At 40.1% G+C, this 16,586-nt stretch overlaps 1 protein-coding gene and 2 long non-coding RNA genes across 4 annotated transcripts in view; all 3 read left to right on the forward strand.

Annotated features, from left to right (window-relative positions):
• LOC145447959 (uncharacterized) overlaps positions 1-16,586 on the forward strand; it is a 51,956-nt gene that overhangs the window by 15,346 nt on the left and 20,024 nt on the right. The gene's annotated exons all lie outside the window — the stretch shown is intronic.
• On the forward strand, positions 2,323-4,825 carry LOC145447914 (uncharacterized). The gene is made up of 2 exons (XR_013917748.1): positions 2,323-4,088; positions 4,573-4,825. It is a non-coding gene; the product is annotated as an uncharacterized LOC145447914 (long non-coding RNA).
• LOC145447921 (uncharacterized) lies at positions 10,928-14,147 on the forward strand. 2 transcript variants are annotated; one of them, XR_013917749.1, is made up of 3 exons: positions 10,928-11,692; positions 12,288-13,028; positions 13,979-14,147. XR_013917749.1 is itself a non-coding variant. In XM_080326195.1 (2 exons), the coding sequence occupies exons 1-2, from the start codon at positions 11,662-11,664 to the stop codon at positions 12,812-12,814; spliced, it is 558 nt and encodes a 185-aa protein (XP_080182321.1). In that variant the 5' UTR covers positions 10,928-11,661; the 3' UTR covers positions 12,815-14,147. The 2 variants fall into 2 exon arrangements, 1 of the variants encoding a protein (XP_080182321.1); XM_080326195.1 differs by having other exon boundaries at positions 12,288-14,147.

The raw sequence follows: 16,586 nt of genomic DNA on the forward strand, positions 1-16,586 counted from the left end.
AATCAGCACTGTTAAAATACAGGATCAAGTATAAAACCTGAAATGAATCGCACTGATTTAAATCAGCATGATTCAAACCAGAACCCTATTCCGAACAGTTGAAAGTCTACACTTCATTTCTAACACGTGCATTTAATAATATCATTACAAAGAGTATCTCGTATGTAAAATTTATCGCGGCTGCTAAGCAATAATTATTATTTGTGATTTGCGATTTGCAGCGCATGAACATTGTACGGTTGACCGCTTTTTCAGATAATTAGATACACCTGTTTATTGCAATTACAGCAGTTTAACAGTGAACCTCGTTGTATTGTATACATAGTCCTTTTTGCCGTGGATTGTGCTGACGAGATTATCAGGGTTGTACGGTTCGCCGAGAACAACTACACTAGTACCTTTACCCGGTTTATTTATTCGACTTATCATATTTTCAGCGCCCAAACCGAGGACAGTGTCTCTCTCACTGCAGTGCCTGCCGCCAGGATGGGCAAAATAAATTGTGAAAATCTTCGATTGTCATTGGTATTTTTAATCGATATTCAGGAATGACTGACTTGAAACATTTTTGCACCTAAACTAATGAAATTTGCATATTTATTGCTGAAAAATGCCGCTCGATGTAAGATGAGGCAACACGAGCTTAGCTTCACCAGTGTGATCGCAATTCATAATTCATCGTAGAGAGCTTAGAATTCATAATTACTCGTGTTATTCGAATACAATTGCTGCACTTATCCCTATAATTCAAATATTTAGCATCAGAATCCCAGGGAGCAAATAAATGCGAAATTAAGCTTTGTTGCAAAGAATGACGACACATAGAAACAAAGATCACTGATCCGGTGAGTCCTAGATTAATTTGCCTCACTGAGTATTGGTTAAGAATCCGACAAGCGAAGCGCCGTGACAACATTCCCTTGTGGATGTAGCTGTTGTGTATTTTCCGTCTATTCTATACCGACCTTCAATTATAGATATGTATTAGCTTCATACGTAGCGGCAGTATGAATAGTGTTACTGGGATAAGAAACAAGTAACCAACTAATTCAGCTAACTTTTTAGGTTTATATATTTGTACATCTGACTTTAATGGCGGCAGTACCTAACCAAACATGAATACTCACCACACATCACTGGTCTGCAATAACAATCAAGAATACAAGGATAGTAGGCTATAGTAAAGCAATTTGCCGAAAAGAAAACTTTATTAAACCTGAAATTCAGGATGTATCATGGCTGTAAAAGTGTTGGGATCAAGTCAATACCTTCGAGTCACGAGTCATCTCGAGTCATTGCACATTTTGACTCGAGTCAAGTCAAGTCATTGGATTTTCAAAGGTGACTCGAGTCGAGTAAAGTCACTCGTTTTTTTGTTGGTGAATCGAGTCAAATCAAGTCAAGTCACAATTCAAGTCAAATTGAATTTTCAAAGTATGAGTGATGATTCAAAGTCTTAACACTTTCTGGCCTATATTTCCAAGTATCAGAACTGATTGACGAAATACCAATAATGTGTTACCTTTACTATTCTTCGATGTTACAATGAAAAGTCTCGAGTACAGGTCGAGTGCAAAAATGGACTCGGGTCATGTTGAGTCGAGTCATTTTACGCATTTGAAAAAATACCTCGAGTCGAGTCATGACCAGAGTCATTACAGCCCTGATCATCGAGATTCCCTCAATAATTACAAAGGTAGTAACTTGAAACGTAATTACGAAACCAAACACCATATCTTTCCCACGACTTACCCAACGGAGACAGATTTATGAAGCAATAAGATTACCGTGCTGATATCTTCCTTAAATGCTCATCAGCACTTAAAGGAACTGCTCCACACTGCTTTTACGTCATAGCCTGATTCCCAACAGCTTGTAGCCGAGGTGGAGACGCACCGTAAGAACCCCTGCACTACGATATCTCGCCTCTTGTACGAAATGTTAACCGGAAACTGCACTGTAAAAAATCTGGTAGATTTACTGGGAAATCTCTGTAAATTTTACAACGAATTACCAGTCGCAGCCAATAACTGTGCGTAGCTTGTAATTTGACATTTTGATATGTAATATTACCTTAGTTGAGCTGTGAAGTCAAGTTACCAGAATTTCTTCGCAAAATTACTGACAGTTACTCGTAACTGCAGTTTACCAGGCTATTGGGAAGATTGATTAGCTTCATAATCGCTGCAGCCAATATATACGTGGATATGAATGTTAATGATATATCATTCTCGTGGTGATTTGACTTGATTCAACTTCGTTTGCGAAACTGGGGTCTGTCGTACGGAAATTGTTGGCCCTAGTACCAATTTCAGTATACTACATAGTAGGGTACAAGATACAACTGACAATCGTAGCTAATGTGGTTACACCATAGCCATTAATTATATTATAAGGCTATGGCTATACGGCCGCGTTCTCGCTGGTTACATTCGCTGTTACGGATAGGGCTGATAAGTTAGAAAATCAGTTTAGGATGTATTATATTGTTCGGGAAACTAGAAATATCAGCACCGCATGCTCAGTTGACCATTTGCTAATGGCGGACAAGGCGACCTGTACTAGGTTACAATAGGTTACCGTTACGCGTTACTGGTTTTCTGAGATTCGTGGTAAACAGCATACGCACAACTGTGACATCACAAGCAGCGTCTCGTTAAGTAAGTACAGTAAGTAGTGAACAACACTTGGGATAAATATCAATTTATACGAAATTAGATGGAAAAGAAAGGAACTATATGTAGTGATAAATGTTTCTGTATGAAAGAGAAATAACCTAAGTCAAACATTATAACGTGGCCAGCAAATATTATTGGTGGCATGTCAGCGGATGAATACCACTTATTTCGAAATCGTTCGAGTGTCGTATCGCAGAGATGCCACTCCTGGGTTTTTCCACCCAGATCTGGGTTTTTTGAGCATCACCTGGGTTTCTGGGTTTTTATCCTTGAAATCTGGGTTTTTTCAACATCCAGTTCGCCAGGTCAGTTTTACGCTCAAAAATTGATTATTAGATTCGTTTGGTCGCAATATCGTAAAATCCACGCACTTCAGTTCGCCATTGTCGATAGATTTTGCTGTTATTGTAACGACAAAGTGTTGAGAATCTATTTCACTACTAAAATAAGAGGCTTCCGCTTGATGCGATGGAGCTTCATTGAATGGTAACTTCTAGGTCGCAGAAAGTCATGTTCATATAGGACCAATGCCAGTAGCGAACTCGGCACTTGGTGACCAATTCGGCATGTATCGATAAATATCATGTAACTGTATGGTATGCACAAGCACATGAACAGACCAAGTGATGATTCGACTAATATAATCCTATTGTTATCTGAGTATATTTACAGTTCCAACAGGGACACTCAGAGAGAGAGAGAGAGAGAGTTAGTTAGTTGGACACCCTAGCAAGTTAATCAGAGGCATTGGTTATCAGCACATTCGAACCCTAACCCTAACCCTGAATTTCATGATTTGGCAGTTACGGTATTTATTTTCACCATACATTGGTCTGTGATTATTCCAAATAAAAGTGATTGTCGTAGGATTATTCAATCGAAAGCTACTTTCAATCTGTCCAGGTCGTTGAAAATACATGAAATCATCCTTAGAAATAGGGAATGGATGGCATTGCATTGAACTTTCGCAGCGCGATGATATAATTAGTATCGGTACACTATTAAGTATTCAAGCTGCGCCCCAATTGTTTCATTGAGGTGTGTCGAGAGGAAAACAACATGTTTTTTGTGCGATTTGCAGTATTAACCAAGCAAAATGTGTATTATGAACTGTTGTAAATTCAATATCAAAGGCTTCAATGACTGTATGACTGTATTCGACGACTATCAGGCTCCACTTTCACAGCTATCTCGTGTCTTTTGAGTGAAATACAGGATCTGGGTTTTTCTGGGTTTATTTCGCCTCCACATCTGGGTTTTTCCGAAATATCCCAGTGGCATCTCTGTCGTATCGTTGTCTGGCCATTATTGAGATTGGAGCAAAGGGTGGAGCGAAGCTTGTGCTTGAAGAAAGTGGACACGATCGTGGAAGATTCCTAGGAACGCTGAATGGGATACGCATCGTAAAAGGTACAGTATTACATAGTATTTGTTACCGTGAATATCTGCGACTGTGCAATGTGCACAGCACTTTGATATCATGATTGAAATATTTCATTCTCCGCATTCTGTTCTATTTTGGGATATTAGTCGACCTATGTAGTGACCTGTGACACCACATACTCCGCCGCGAAGGAGTTGAATCTGTTGGCTTGTTTATGTCATTTTCGGGCCATAGCATGGAGATGTTTTCATCCACTGCTGGATTTGTTTGGCACACATGTCATCTCAAATGAGGAACCTTTTGCTTCAATACATTAGATAAAGTAAGTCATGAATCTCTGCTATATCATGTACAAGGCGGAGCCTTCATTACACAATGTACCAGTACCGGTACTTCAAAACATGTTACCGTGTATTTTTGTTAGCCTATTTGTCTTAATAGTCTTTATAATGTCATGTCTAGGTTAGGAAATTTGCTGTATATAGCGACTTACTCATGAATTCTTTTTAGTGGAACTGCAAGATACTAGTTACACAGAAGGATTGAGGACGAGGAAAAGAAACAATTGGAAGTTTGACCGGTGGTGGAATTAATTCACCTTTTCTTGCGACCACTCGTGTTACTGCATGTCTCCTAAAGATGAATTAGACCTCCAGCAGCAATACTTTTCCATCGATTACCACTTCATCGTGATATCATGAATGAATATACAGTTTGTTCCAATGTCGTTTTGGGAGTGTGAAGAAAATTTTGCGATATTTTAGCATCGGGTTGCTTTGCGATAGGTATGGATGTACGTGAATTTACAAGCTGGTATGTAATCCTGATTTAGGTAGGTAGGTAGGTAGGTAGGCGGTCTCGGTCTCAAATGTACAGGAGAACATGTAGATTGGATATACCGGAGGGGACTGTAACATTACAGTCTGGCGTGTAAAGTGAGATTACCGGACGAGTGTAAGTTGAATTTGCATTGACTAACGGTAATGTTAGATTACCACGAAATGTCTGGCTACCGTGCTTCCAAACATTTCGCGGTAAATCGAGGTTTTTATTTTTTACAGTGTGCTTCAGCGTCTGCGCTGTATGACCTACTAATTATATTCTCCGTCCGAATTTTCGAATTAAACAATAAAGGGGCACCAACGAACAGTGTGACCTTCATCATTTGTCCGTAACTTGATGAGTCCGTAGCAATTCCACATATGATTGTTATATCCTCATCATCAGGTATAGGTTGAAAAAGCCTGCTATCATGCGTACCTATAACATTCAATCCAACTGAAATGTATAGTGTCATCAGCTCGTACGACGCAGCAGTTTTGATCGAAAAATCGAACTCATTTAGTCGTCATCACATACACAGATAAAAGGAACTCTGCATGTCCAAAGATAAACAAGTAGTCATGATGAAGCTGAAGTGTGGCGATCTAGAATTGAATTGCAGCCAACTACAAATATACGTAAATAATAATAGTAACTTGTAGTTGTCATAACGTCACAATTCGGCGACAGAAGTGTCGAAACAAATACTAACAAACATTCTGTGGCATCAGATACATAGCCGAAATGTCGGGTTCGCACAACGCATGGTCAGCAATGTTAATTATAGGACTACGCCCAACAATACTGCGTTATATGCATTGTACAAACTAGGGAATCGGTACACTTTATAATCGGTACAGATCTTTAAGTTCTCCTTAGTCAGATTTTGGCAGCAATTACGATACGTTCGTTCGAGTGATTGCAACATTATGCCTTTTGGGGTTGAAGTATTGCGTATCGCCATCATCACTATTCATTATGACAGAACTGGAGAGTGACAGTCGCATTACCGTGTAGTTGTTATAATGCAGCTCTAGCAGACACTTGATATCAGTCACACATTGAACTAAATTGCTTACTGGCACAGAGTCATCCAACAGTCATTCAAGCTATCTTGACGTCTCGACTATTTACGTTTGATGAAAAACAAAGCGGGGGTGTGATATCAAATTGTTGACCGCACAAGACAAAACACAATCCCAGTCGATCTGAAAGAAATCAACATGGTGGATTGTAACATTATGCTTGTAACTTTATCAGACACTCCGCAATGAGAATTGTCAATATCACACCCGATAAATTGCAAATAGCGCTGCATGCGCTACGCTACGAATCCGAAAGAAAAAGTGAACTCGGCCGTGATCATGAGCTTCCTGCTCGCAATGTCAATAGCGCTTTGGTCACAAAGTTTTAGAAAACGACAGCTGTAGCCATGATTTGTTAGCGTACAGATTTACATCGACACACGAAGTCTTCATGAATTCAGTTCTCTCCATGCAGGTCCACCAGACGTGATGGTGACGGTGATGGTGTTGCTCTCGTGGTTACATCCATCCATCCCGCACTCACAAGTAGCGTTGGGACCCCGGGAATTCCCGATCCCGGGATCCCGGGATTTGAAGCAATCCCGATCCCGGGATTAGCCCCAATGAAATCCCGGGATTTGTGAACAGCATCTACCAGGGCTTACGTAGCGTCATGTGTCATTTTTTGGTAATAAAGCAGTGTCAAAAACTAGACAGGTTGTCTAAAACATTGTTTCTTAACCTTACGTCCCTACAGCGTCCCTTTACGAAAATGGCCTACGTCTGGCGCCCCCGCCCATATTTTAAGGATATTTCGCCAACAAATTACGAAACCATCTAAGCGATGATACTCTTTATCAGTGGTTCCTAACCAATTTGAATGTCGGAGCCGCATTTCAAACTTCATAGTATACGCATGGAGCCGCATTAAAACACCCGATTAGACTATATACTGATTCTAAAGGTATCTGATAACCTACCTCTAAATCTCACCATCTAGCAAACTCAAAAGCACGCACATGCACAATTGCACATAGACTTCTACAGATTGTATATCTGTTATTCTAGCATTGGTAAGATTGGCAAGAGCTATGCATTGAAATAATTTGAAAATGCATAACATTACTCAACATACTATTTTGTTGTTATGTGATAACTCATCATACATTCCAGCACTTGATACACAAGTTTGTGGAGGAGGATTATTCTATGAAAAATATTGGACTTATTGCAATTTATACTTGACTATGAGCCGTTATTTTAATGTTAGTTAAATTGTGTCGTAATTTACTCTTCAAAAATACGATATATAGAGGTTTACGAGCAGTAGAACTCAAGATATGTCGTTGTCTGACGGGTATTCCTCCGTGCGTTTGACGCTATAGTCTGCGAGAATTCTGTTTCTCTGTTTTCAGAAGCGGCCTTGGACGACTTTAGAGATATCTAATATTCCTCATTTCAGCATTCATATACAAACAACAACTGTCGTCTATTATATTTTGTGGCATATTTAGAGGTCACTCAGAGCCGCAAGAAGGCTACCTTGGAGCCGCGGTTGGGAATCAATATTACAAGGAATAAATGTTATTTATGTAGCTTGCATTATGCGTATTTTACTATTTTGCTAATCCCGGGAAATCCCGATCCCGGGATTTCAAATTCGATCCCGAAGTCCCAACCCTACTCACAAGCGTATTCAAACTTGAATTTGTTTTCAAACCACGTGGTTACACGAATCCATAGCTTACAGAATTCTTTTCGTATACAGAACCACTACAAATATTCGGAGCTAATGATGCATACTAGGCCGATGATTATCAAGTGTCCTCAGAAGTCAGTATCTATCACGGTTGTTCAAGAACATCTTTTTACACATGTCACTGGCTATTCTAACATCACAGAGTATGTGCATATCTTGAGACAGGTATTTGATACTTCGCGATATAACCGCGTAATCGATGCCAATAAAAGCCCAGTAGTGAGCTGTGCTGAAAGCTGGAATCATGATGAAAAACATCTGTGTGATGTTAAATGACGAATTTAGTCGAAGTCGAAACCCCTATGAATACCGAAACTAGGAAAGGAAGGAAAGGACGTAGTTTATTTTTGTCCTTGATGTTTTTTGCGGCATATACACCGACTCATGATACACATACACACGATCTGCGCATATGCATACCATAAGTGCATGATGTGCATATGCCGCTGGACAAGGAAGTGCAGATATAGCCTTTACGGCTTTCTAAGTCATGCATCACCCCTCCATGCTATCCCAGTAATGCATGAGCGCCAAGCAGGGAAGCCATGGATACCAGTGTTACTGGTCTTTGGTCTGACCCGGCCGGGGATCGAACCCACGACCTACCGATCAAGAAGCCGGACGCTTAACCATTACGCTTAACTCTACGCGACACATGTATAAGGACGTAACTCATTTGCGCTAATCCAAACGATTGGTCAACAGCGGGCCTCCAGGTCCGGCTTTCGTTGCTGCTTCTTATTGCTGTTTCCCTTTGTACAGTACAATCTAGATCAGTTGTTCTGAGCCGGTGTTACACGATACACTATGGTTTCCGCAAACCAGTGTCAGGGATTTTCCGCCGGAGGTCAACATACACAGAACTCATACAGGCCATCATTGGTTACAGGCAATTAGGCGCGATGAATAACCGAATTGTGAATGCCATGGTTTCAGGTCGTGTGCGTGCTGCATGTAAAGGGTCCGGGTACAAATTCGAATCCCCGTCGTTTTAAAATGCCGAATCCATCTCCAATATTAATTGCAGTGATTCTTAACCAATGGTCCATGCAACACTAGCGCGTCCTTGAGCCAGTCTCGGGTGTTCTTTGGAGGTCAAGACACACATGCAACTCATACGTATGACTGGTGAAGATATGCCAGCCTCGGTTATCATGCATCTAGGCCTGATCAGTTGTCGAATTCTGACTGCTGTGGTGGTACTTCCTGTAGAATGGCGTCCGCTAGAGAGGCTTGGGCTTGAAATCGGAAGCCTAGTCTTACTGGAGTGCAAATTGTATCTCAAATGTTTTCGTTTTGTACGGAAACCATATTTTAATGGGTTTGTCCTTTAAACGCTCTGTCGATGCGCAGCTCATTTTTCGCACCAGCATTCTATAGTGATGTATTGTATCTGTGTATTCGGGTACATCTTTATTGGGGTTCCACGAAGGCTCGCCGATTAGCTCAAGTGTTGCGCGGGTTAGTACAAGTTAAGGACCACTGATATAGATATCATAATAAGGTGTCACTAGGTACATCTATACTGGTGAATGTACAATGTACATGTGTTATCAGTATGCAGTACGCAGTATTCACTAGGGCTGTTCAAAAATAACTTTTTTTTACGGATTCCTGCCATTCACTGATTATATTGTCAAGTGACCTCAAAAAACGATGCACACGAAATTCGGTTCAATTCTAACAAGTATAAGACTCTGCAGATCCAATTAATATTTATTATTTATTAGGGAAAATTGAGAAAACACAATTTCAATTTTTTCTGTCAACCCCATGAAATTGTTGAGTTGTCTTCGAAGACGATGCAAAATAAATTTGAGTCAATTCCAACTAGTGGAAGCGGATTTATTCTAGTTTTACGTTGATAATTCTATTATTATTATCCACTAATCAAGGATAATCCGAGAGTTATCAACGAAAAACTCAAATAATTCCGATTCTACCAGTTGTAATGGACTTTGATTGATTCGCTCGAACCACAAATTTCCTATTTATGCCCATTCCCACTACAGTCTGCCCACTATATTAGCTCTAAAACGTGTAAAGGAGGACGGATTGCCAAAAAGAAGGACATTTAGGCATCCTCGGGGGACATTTTCATTAACCCGACAAAGGAGGACAAATCCTCCTAAACGCGGACGTATGGTAACCCTCATATATATGGGATCATGTATTCTCACCAATATAATAATTATTCATTCATTAGTTCATATGTATATGTGTATTGTGTGGTGTGTACGTTGCAAATTCATCTGTAGCAGGGCACCTCATATCTTTCTATAGTAGTATACCGATAGACATGTCTGAAAGGCTGCAGGCGTTCTTCGTCGTGTTTCTCGGTTGCCGAGATGTCACTACTCGATGCATAGTGAACGAAATATTTATGACGTGACATGTGTTATACACAATGTGCAGCACAGACACGTAGCCTAATATCTTAAAAATTTCGCATTCAGTGGCTGTTATTAGGCTTATTGTACCTGCGGTAAGTTTACATCCTGTTTCACTAAATCACTTCTGCGCGCATCATTGTGAGTAAGAATTGAATGTATACCCAGGACTAAAGCCTACATGCGATTGTTTATGATTCATCCAATTCAATCATATGTGTATGCGTATTATGGGTAGTCTATGTCGCGAAATGATATGTAGCAGGATGCATCAGTGCCTCACCGCCAAATCCATTTTCTGTGTCGTTTCGTGGATTGATATGGGTTAGTGACATCATATTTAATTGGTGACGACAGGTCTCGATAATTCCGTGATTTCTATGTCTAAGCACGAGTTACTAACGAGATATAAGTTACGAGAACCTAACCTCGAATCGTTGGGTATTCAGTGCAAAGGGGATTTCAGGTAGTCAGCTCTCGCGATGTAAGCCCACTGAGCACACCGCAACATCACGAAGTTAGGCTACATGGCTTGATTAATGCAGGTGTTATAATACCAGTCAGTTTTAACTAGGGGAGATCCAATTCCACGACGAATCCCACGTATTGAGCTTCAACTTTTTGCCATCATGTGGTCACGAATCTTCAATGGTGACGTCACGGTTTACTGACATTGCTCTATCTCACATCGGGAAATACAATTGTAATATTGCTCCAATATGGCTCCTTTACCGAAAAGGGTTCCGACGCGTGGCGTGAAGTGCGACGATAATACTCACTGTGACTTGGTAAAGGTAGCGAAAAGTTCAAAATAGAGTTTTGTCACCATAAGTATGCAATCTCTACTAGAGCGGTCTAATAACAGATATTGCAAATATTGGTGGAAAATTAGGGGGAAGCGGTTGGAGGACATTTCGTATATATTTCGCCAGGAATCGATGTTTTGAGACTAATCGAGAGATTTGCAGTTGCCCAGGCTTCTCTCGTTCTGTTGGCGATGCTTGTCGTCGGAATGTCTCCCAAACTGGTCTAATAGGTAAATACATACGGCTTATTTAAAGAATGTGCATTGTGCAAACCAGGGATTCTGTCACCCGACGTTGGATGGTTCATGAGCGCAATTTTTAACCGCATATTCGCCCATATCAAAATTCCATCACAGTAAATAGAACTCAGCAAAACCTTTGGAAATACATGATCTACATATTTTCATTTGCCTTCATAATCACACAAAAAGTAAATCTAGTATCCGATACAACTTTTCCGTATCGGCCATCGTCTCATTAATAACTATGGGTTTTGTAACACGAGGAAGGGCTCCCTACCATGACAATATCCGAAAAAGGGTATTCAAGATGGTTGTGTTTAATCCGCAGAGTTAATCAGTTACGTAGTAGCCTACTTCTACTGTTTCGGCCTTCTCAAGTATGTTTTACCTATACCTGCACTGTTTACGCATATGTTTGTAATTATTGATTACTTCTACTTATACGTAACTGTTTCAGTCAGGTCCCGTATACTTACCTTTTTACTTACTTGAAAATCGCTACTACTGCTTGTACTTGGGTGGAAATTTGCTTACTTACTTACTTGATTACTAACGATGAATACTTCAACGATGACCATCTTTAACGGTAAGCCAATACCGACTTTTCCTGCATCAGCTATTCATAATTGTTATGATACTTCACCCTATGCACGCACACATTCCATAGTGAAAGCTTTGGCAGAGATCTCAATGGGCGACAATGATTCAAATGTTCTAACTATAGAATGTAAACGTGGAATGGCAACGACCGATTTTGCAGCTTCGTTCCGCTTCGCTGAAGCTTTACTCAGACTTATTTTACGGCAGCTACTGTAGGATTTCTGACAATCCAAAAGTTGTCTTACCAAGCTCAGAACTTACTGAATGTGGTCTTGATCGAAAGCTACTGTCACTGTGACTCGGTCTAGACCCGTTATTGTTCCCTGTCTTGGAATCGGACTTGACTTAGCGGGGAATTGAAAATCAATAGACTTGACTCAAGTCAAACTATAAAATTGATATTTATTTGTGACTCGGAACCTCGTGACTTGGTTTAAGCCCTGAAGTGTTGAATCGATAGAAACTTTAATGTTCTCGGTTGCAACTTAAGAAAATTTTGTACCTGTCGGTCCACCGATCCCACACAATCCAATGCGGTCTATAGTTGTGATGAGTTTGCGTAACCCGTCAGTTATTTACAGCAATAAACCAGGAGCTGCAGGAGCTGAAAACAGAAATTTGCGGCAAGAAAGAAGTGGATTTTATTGAAATTATTGGGCGTTTGCGCAACATCAAATTTCGCGGTGATCCGAAAACCTTTGAAGAAGGTTTGAGAGGCCGAAATAAAACAGATCCAGTCACTTCAGCATTATCATATATTCTTGCTGTATCCATGCATAGAAGGTTTAGCGAGCCTAAGCCCAAAGATTCCACGTATTGCTTCCATAAGATTTTCCTGGCTATTCACGAATTCCGGAAAGAGGAGGAGCACCGGAAACTCTTGAAGAACGATGCAACGACGGATAGTGTAACTGACATCCTGATTAAACTCACGCTAGAGATGTACAAGGCGGAATTCAGGAAATTACAAGAAAAAGAAGGTGAAGCTTTAGAAAAGAATCAGAATCTTGCGGCAATAGGTTATGCCGCGACATGGATAACGGCAACATGCTTGGAGAGTCCGCGTTGGTTGAAAGAGGCCGATCAATTTTACGAGATCGGTGAGTGATTTGAAAAAGCAACTGGTAATTTGGAAGATTTGGCACGATTGTATAACTCACGTGCGAAATATTTGGCCATGATCGGAGATGCTCAAGAGGAAGTAAACCGTTTTTTCAAGTTAGCTGAGGACACAGTGGAGAAGATGCCGGAAAGTGACAGAAAGACGAAAGACAAACTCCTGGAACTCATCACAAAATCTCGCTAGGAATATGAGAAGAAATGTGCGTTTTATGCAAATCTCCTTATCGTGATCGCATGTTACAGCGATGTGCTTGTGCCTGTGCTTTAGTTTCTGTAACAAACCTTTCCCCCAACGGAATGTAACTGTATTTGCTTGCGTAGCGTAATCGTTTATCACATGGATTGCAAATGTGAAACCAAGCATAAGCCGCAACATTCCCATCACTCAAGTCTTTGAATATAAGGTACAGGAAGAGCTACATGGCACATATGAATATGTATAAGTCGACTTTTGCCGATTACTGTTACCCTACTTAAAACGGCTTTGATGACAAAACGCGCAAAGCACTGTTTTATTGACAAAAGTACAAATTTCGATTAAGTTAAGTGGGTAGGGATAAATCCAACATCCTAGTCCCGAATCGAAAATCGAGAGAGCTTTCCCAATAAATTTCTGTACGTCAACGCGGTGCGCGACGAAATATTTCGAGAGTTGATAAATTTTGTCGGATTTTAATTTGCAATTAGAACTCATTATTCATACGTCCCTACTGCACCATCTACACTTCGATTTTTTCAACGACCCCCATATCGCCCCCTGAGTGTTTCCGCCCCCTTCAAAATCCAAACCGCCCCTAGGGGGCGCTGGGGCAAGGTTAAGAACCACTGCTCTAGCATTACGTTGAAGTAAAGTAATTTCAAGTGTCATCGCCCCACTTCTCTCGAATTGTACCGTATTTACTGCATGACTCATAATGTAGCCAGATTCAAGGTTGTTCGTTGGTATTCACACCTATCTGGACCTACTTCTCGCAAATTTGCATTTGCGGCATGAGTCGGTATTTTCAAACCATTACAATCTCGTACGGGTTTTATTTGGTGTATTTTGGTCCTTTGTCAGTGGCGCGCCCATCTCATCGGATATTGGGGCATTTTCCCACCATTGATTATGCGCTATAACAATATTAACAACATCGTTTTTTATTTGCAGACGGAGTGAAAAGAAATTAGCAAGATTGCGATGAAAATGGTGGTATTTCAGTGTTTTCGCTCGTAAATGCCGGCTGTCATATACATTTTCTTGTTCCAGTAGCGCTCATAACCATCTTTTACTCATCTGCTCCCTAAAATCTGCTGACAATGAAGAATGGAACGATTTAGTTTAGATTCTCTGTTTATCCTACTCCAGAAAATTAGTGGATTTGTACTGGCTTGTATTATCCAAGCATGTATATGATATAGCAATGGGATATGTGTCAGAGAGGAGCATGGATTAGGATTAGGTTTTGAAAAAAAAGGATTTGTGAAATTTTGTCGGATTTGGATTGGATTTGGATTAGAAATTTTTTTCAGAACGGATTAGGATTTGGATTGGATTTACCTATTTTCTGGGAGATTGAAATGTCGTGTGGCGAATGGCGACAAACTTTATTCAGATCAGTTATTAATGTACTCATGGTTACTAAGTTATCTTGGATCAAGTGAATCGTTGGTTGTGAAAGAAAATTTTCGTATCCCTTCATTGCACAAATTAGTATTTTTTCTGAATTTCCAGTTGGAATCGGATTAGGATTGGACATGGACTTAAATATGAAAAAGGTATGGATTAAGATTTGGATTTGGATTTGAAGGTTCGGATTTGGATTGGATTAGGACATAGAAATTTCAAATCCGCTCATCTCTGATATGTGTCTGAACTCCATATCCGCATATTGTATATCTGCTTGGTGAAAAGAAATCACGATGTAAGGTTGGTAGGCATAGATCTTTCTTGTTAGGCTATACACATTCTCCAGAATCTTTAGGTTATTATTAGCTAGTTATTTAGAATATTATTTAGGTGTTTCTGATCTTTACCAATAGAAACATATTAATCGCGTTGAATCTTTGCACCACTGTACGCAATTACCGTGGTATGCATACTAGCACAATTAGCAGCCTCGAAATTGTGCATGATCCTATTGTACAAGACACATTGGTGCATTTTAAAGCGTGCTCCGATAAAAATGAATGGCCAACGCATAGCGAGGATAAGGCAGTGTTGAAAAATAATATTGCGTCTTGTAAAAGTGATGGCTGTAACGTTGATTCGCTCGATTTGTCACCCACATTACATTTTCCCGTCCAAGAAGAAATCCACTTCAACATATGAGACATGTATTTTCAAATTTGAAAACTATGACATTGTTGAGACTCGACCTCTCTTACGAAGTCGAAAGTTAGTATATGCTGGAAATCAATGCAGTTTGGCGAGGCTACGGTGTCTAGCATTCAGGCGATATGTCAGTGTGTGTCCTTGCCCGATTGGTTTGAAATTGGCAAAAAAAAAAGAAGATGCAAATGTTTAGTGCTCTTGGAGATTGATGATTGCTGACGGAATAAATCACTTACCTCATTTTAATAGCCTGAAAACGGCAACAGTACGTGACGCGACAAACTTCCTGTATGAGAGTATAAAGTGCGAATTCGGTAAACCAGAGGTCGGGAACCTCCGGCTTGTGAGCCATATGTGACTCTTTTCGATTATATGGCATGGCTTTTTAAAAACTTTCTAATTTACCACCTAATTCGCATCTTATCTAGCTATTTTGCTGAATGTCTTTGTAAATTTTCATAACGTCTGGAATTATTATGCTTGCGCCAATTCAGGTAACGTATTTGTAGGGTCAAAAATTGGGGCAACCAGAGCATTTAGGGTTATGAACACTCCTTTTCGAAATCCTAAATCTATTTAGTCTGTTAATCGCTCATTTACCATTCATATATAATAATAATTTTCTATGATGGAATAAACACCTCCACGCTTCTCGGGACATGCATCGCTGCACGCAACACCGCTATGGCGACGCTTTTATGACAATGCAGTTTTCAAAAACGCATTTTGTTCCAAGTTATCGACGTTAACTTCCCTTGCTGACCTTGTATGGTAGTGACATTACCAATTACAAATTCAACTTACAAATATAGTCATCTAAAATCCTGATTGGTCAGTAGCTTTCTCGCAAAACCGTTAAAATGTAGGTTACTATAGCTCAACGTTATGTTACCGCCAAAGAATTTGAGAATTGAATGGTAAAGTTAACCAAACGATATCGAATTACGATGGTTACTGAAATTTTCTCATGGCATGGAGCAACTGATTGAACAGCGCGTCACTGTCAGTAGAGCCATTGAAGTGTTGTTAGTTGTTGTTGATTATTATTATTTGATTGGCGATTATAACGCAAGTGGTTTTGTTCGCCATATCCAAAAAGTCATTTATCATCTGGGGGTGGGTATTGCATTACAAAATATAAACTCAAATATATGGCTTTGTTGCGAGAACGAATTCCACAACGTATGGAAAAATATGCGTGTCAGTCAAGTTTGTTACGGTGGGAGCGATATTCTTACTCCGACACGTGTCCTCGATAACTCTTCTCTGGTGTCTATAATTTCGACACGTCAATAAATAATGAATAATTGAAGTGTGATTTTGACCTTCGCGCGTGCTGCGCGGATGCCGTGCAGGGCCGTGTTACTGAATAATGCGCAGTGAATTCCCACGTTTGCTGTTTTCTAAGATGGTTGGTTTTGCTTTAAAATACACATGAATATCT

The sequence above is a fragment of the Botryllus schlosseri genome, chromosome 1 (assembly GCF_051294905.1).
Source record: "Botryllus schlosseri isolate E-star chromosome 1, Bs_hap1, whole genome shotgun sequence".
Lineage (NCBI taxonomy): Eukaryota > Metazoa > Chordata > Ascidiacea > Stolidobranchia > Styelidae > Botryllus > Botryllus schlosseri.